This window comes from Crocodylus porosus, unplaced genomic scaffold, assembly GCF_001723895.1.
Source record: "Crocodylus porosus isolate Cpor-Errol unplaced genomic scaffold, CroPor_comp1, whole genome shotgun sequence".
Taxonomy (NCBI): Eukaryota; Metazoa; Chordata; order Crocodylia; family Crocodylidae; genus Crocodylus; species Crocodylus porosus.
In genome coordinates this window covers 26722864-26726309 of record NW_017728918.1, presented here as the reverse complement: position 1 = coordinate 26726309, position 3446 = coordinate 26722864, and the positions used below count along the sequence as shown (strand labels likewise).

The 3446-nt window shown below is 39.3% G+C and overlaps 1 protein-coding gene across 1 annotated transcript in view; it reads right to left on the bottom strand.

Moving 5' to 3' along the window:
• ADAM17 (ADAM metallopeptidase domain 17) overlaps positions 1 to 3446 on the bottom strand; it is a 41077-nt gene that overhangs the window by 24986 nt on the left and 12645 nt on the right. The window contains exons 2-3 of the mRNA XM_019538142.1: positions 2867 to 3035; positions 2057 to 2187 (exon numbers count right to left, since the gene is read on the bottom strand). Coding sequence (XP_019393687.1) covers positions 2057 to 2187; positions 2867 to 3035 — 300 coding nt within the window. The remainder of the gene's footprint in view (positions 1 to 2056; positions 2188 to 2866; positions 3036 to 3446) is intronic.

Sequence of the window (3446 nt, the reverse complement as noted above, 5' to 3'; positions counted from 1 at the left end):
AGAGTGACCCAAATGCTTTGTGAAGGACAGTACTAACCTTCCCTTCATTTACCGCAGGTCAGCAAAAGCGTAAGTGGCAGGTGAACCATGCAATCAACTGCTTGAAAAAGTAGGAATACCAGCTTCGCATCCAGAGCCATTAGATGCATCTTCCGCTGGATGAGTGCCCTGCACATCTCCAAGGAATGGCTCCCACTAACAATCAGCTCAAACTCCTATGCCCTACTGCATCTTTGATGCAATTTATGGATTGTGGTGCAATTACAAACACAAAGAACATTATCAATCAGAGACTGCAAGATTACTGCTATTCTAAAGGTGGGCCCCAGAGTTCATAACCATCTTGAGCATCTAAATTTACTATTTAGTCAGTCTTGTTGATGCTTGGCAAGATGTAAAACCAAAAACACAATTTCCAACAGTTTTTAAAAAGTTTGTTTTGCTTAATGAGGAAAAAGGGAGAGCAAAACAAAGAGTCCGACAGCCAAGTGGAAACTCCACTTCCTGACAACATGACAGAGATCTTGCTCATATCCAGAGAGACAACTGAGGAAGAATTACGCAGCATCTGAGCTGCTACAAGGCCAGAGAAGTGAACTCAGGTTGAGAAGAGAAACAATTGAGAGGATGAGGATGGTATCTGATGAAATTCTACTTGACAGAATGAGAGGTGTTGAAGGCTTCAAAAATAATCTGTCACTTCTCACATGTAAGGGCTCAGTGGCAAGATCTACAAAGCCTTTGAGACACTGAATCCTATTTCCAAAACAAAAAACTGTGACAAACAATAAAAGAGGAAATGAACAGAGATCTTTCACGTGAAATGAGTAAATTTTCCCTTTTTAAAATTAATGTACAAGTTAGTTTCCACTTTAAAAGTGCATTCAGTTCCACTCCTTTGAAATGAAGTTTGGGGGTTCCTTACACCTTTTCTGTTGATGAAGAAAAGTATTTTCAAAAATGAATGAGTGCATATTTAAAATGCAACTATGTACAGCATATTATTGCTGTTATTATTGCTAATAATAATCACACATTTTAATACTACAATTACAGAATGGAGTTCAGATTGACACTTGAACACAAATGAACAAGCAAATGTGGCGAGGGAGGGGGAAGCTATAGCACATACTGTAACTGCTCCTGTATCAGAAAGAACAGATTGGTTTTGGTCAGGAACACTCCCTACAGTGATTGCTTAGTAGCAACATTCTCTTCAGCTCATGTTGCAATGAGATAGGCTATGTAGCTCTTCCAGATGCAGGTACATGACATTTGTGTTCACCACAGCTAAATTACAGAGCCACAACTCAAACCTCTATAGTAAATTATTGCAACTATGATGTTAATTTGAAAGGACATATTTCTCCACTGAAGGAGGGGAGGTACACCACACACTGGAAGATACCAGTTTGCATCTTTATTCCTCATGTTGATTCACTCAATTAATTTAGGTGACCTTGTTTGGTATTTCTTTAATTAAAAAGGACATGTTTATTGCCGAAGTTTCAGGCTCTTCACCGATTTACAGTACAGTAAAAAAATCTTACTAGCCTGTTTAGGAAAAAAGAAAAAGAAAGTTGAGAGAGCAGTTTAAAAAATACATATATACAGCTTAAAAAGGTGTGTCTAGGGTGCTACGAGTTATCTATTTGTACTATTTAGTTGTATAAACATGATTCACAAGATCAACCCAGAGATTTCAAATTGTTTTTAACAGTGTGAATTCCTTTCTGCCTCACTGTGGTCTGAATTCTTTGCAACAGAAAATGTATTTTAACTACAGAAAAATAATAAAACAAGTAAAAAAACCTAAAAGCTGGCATTTTCCAGAGGTGCCTTTAGTTAATGACATGTCCAAGTTTAAAAAAAAAAAAAAAAAGTAGAGAACCACTGCTCTACTACATAAGATGTACTACCAGTCACACAGTAGATTCAGCATTTCAGAACATACAGGTTACATTAGCTTTCTAACTACCATATCACCATTTTTTATGCTGCAAGTCATTTGCTTGCATGACTTCTGGCAAGTGAAAACAGATTGCCCTGTACTTACTAAGTAATTAATAGTTGTGCTTTCCTCCCCACGGCCCATATACTTGAAGAAGCGATGATCTGCAACCACAAGCATCTTGCATGTGTTCTTGGGGGATTCTGAAGCAGCTCTTCTTTCCCGATGGACATTCACTAACATAAAGGTTTAAGTACAAAAAATATTCAACATACACATCTCTTGGCAATTTATAAACACTTTTATTCTGGATTTGAAAGCTTAAGTTTTCTAAAGTAACCCCTCTTGAAGCACAAGTTTACGCAACAGTTCCCTGACCTATAGCTGTAGGAAAAGAACTTAGTAAGACTGAGCAGCAAAAGGGAGGTCAAGTTAGCTTTATTTTCCCACTAGGTTCTCAAAAACCTTGTACCCTAACACTTCCTCTTCTGCCATCTCTCTGACCTACTGATGCTTCAGGCACAGAAAACTGTGCCACCTCCGTGCAGAATCCATCCTGGCTCAAGAGGCATTCTAGAGAGCCACATATGCCAAACAGCTTCTGCTGGTATATCACAAAGAAACAAGACAAAGTCACTTCCATGTTTCCTTTAGTGCAAAATACATGACAGAATATTATTAAGAGACTGTAAAGAAAGGGAACTTCAGGAGAGACCAGTATCCTTTCTGAAGATCCCTTTGCCCCAAACCAAGTTGTTTTTCTTTGTCCGACATAAGTGTAGAAAGTTAAGGATTACCATACAGATCACAACACAGAACTTCCCAGATGTGAAAGAGCCACATCAGGCCACTAAATGAACAGATTTCAAATATTTGTACCAAAAGTTTAACTCTTCCCAACATCTGGGCACTGACCTTCATTTGCCTTGCTCTCCTCAAGTCCTTCAGGCAGCAGTTTTTCCTCATCAAATTTTAAATAACCACACACTTTTGGAGACTGCAGTCGTGAGAAATCCTTAATATCTTCAGATCTGTAGACCAACAGTCTTTCATCTCTGGTGTTATCTATAAACCGCCAAAGTGGCTAAAAATAACAGAGATGCCAGTGTTTTAGAGAAAGTATGCATACAACAACTTATACAGATTGAGTTATTATACAAAGAAAGCCAATTTCTGTCACTGCCAATGTCCCCATCATGGTGTGTATAGTTACAAATCCTATTCTGTTTACTCAGCTACAGGCATATTTGCATGGACAAAGCAGGCCTGTTACATGAAATCAAAGGGCTGTGAGGGACTTCAAGGGTCTAATCCAACGCTAGTCCATGTGGGCACTAACGATGCGACCAGGAGAAGCCCTGATTGCCTGATGGAGGACTACCACGCTCTGGGGTGCATGCTGAAGGAGATGGGTGCACAGGTGGTTTTCTCTTCTATCCTGCCAGTAAGTGGATGAGGCAGACGGCATGAAACGTGCATCGCGGAGACCAACTGG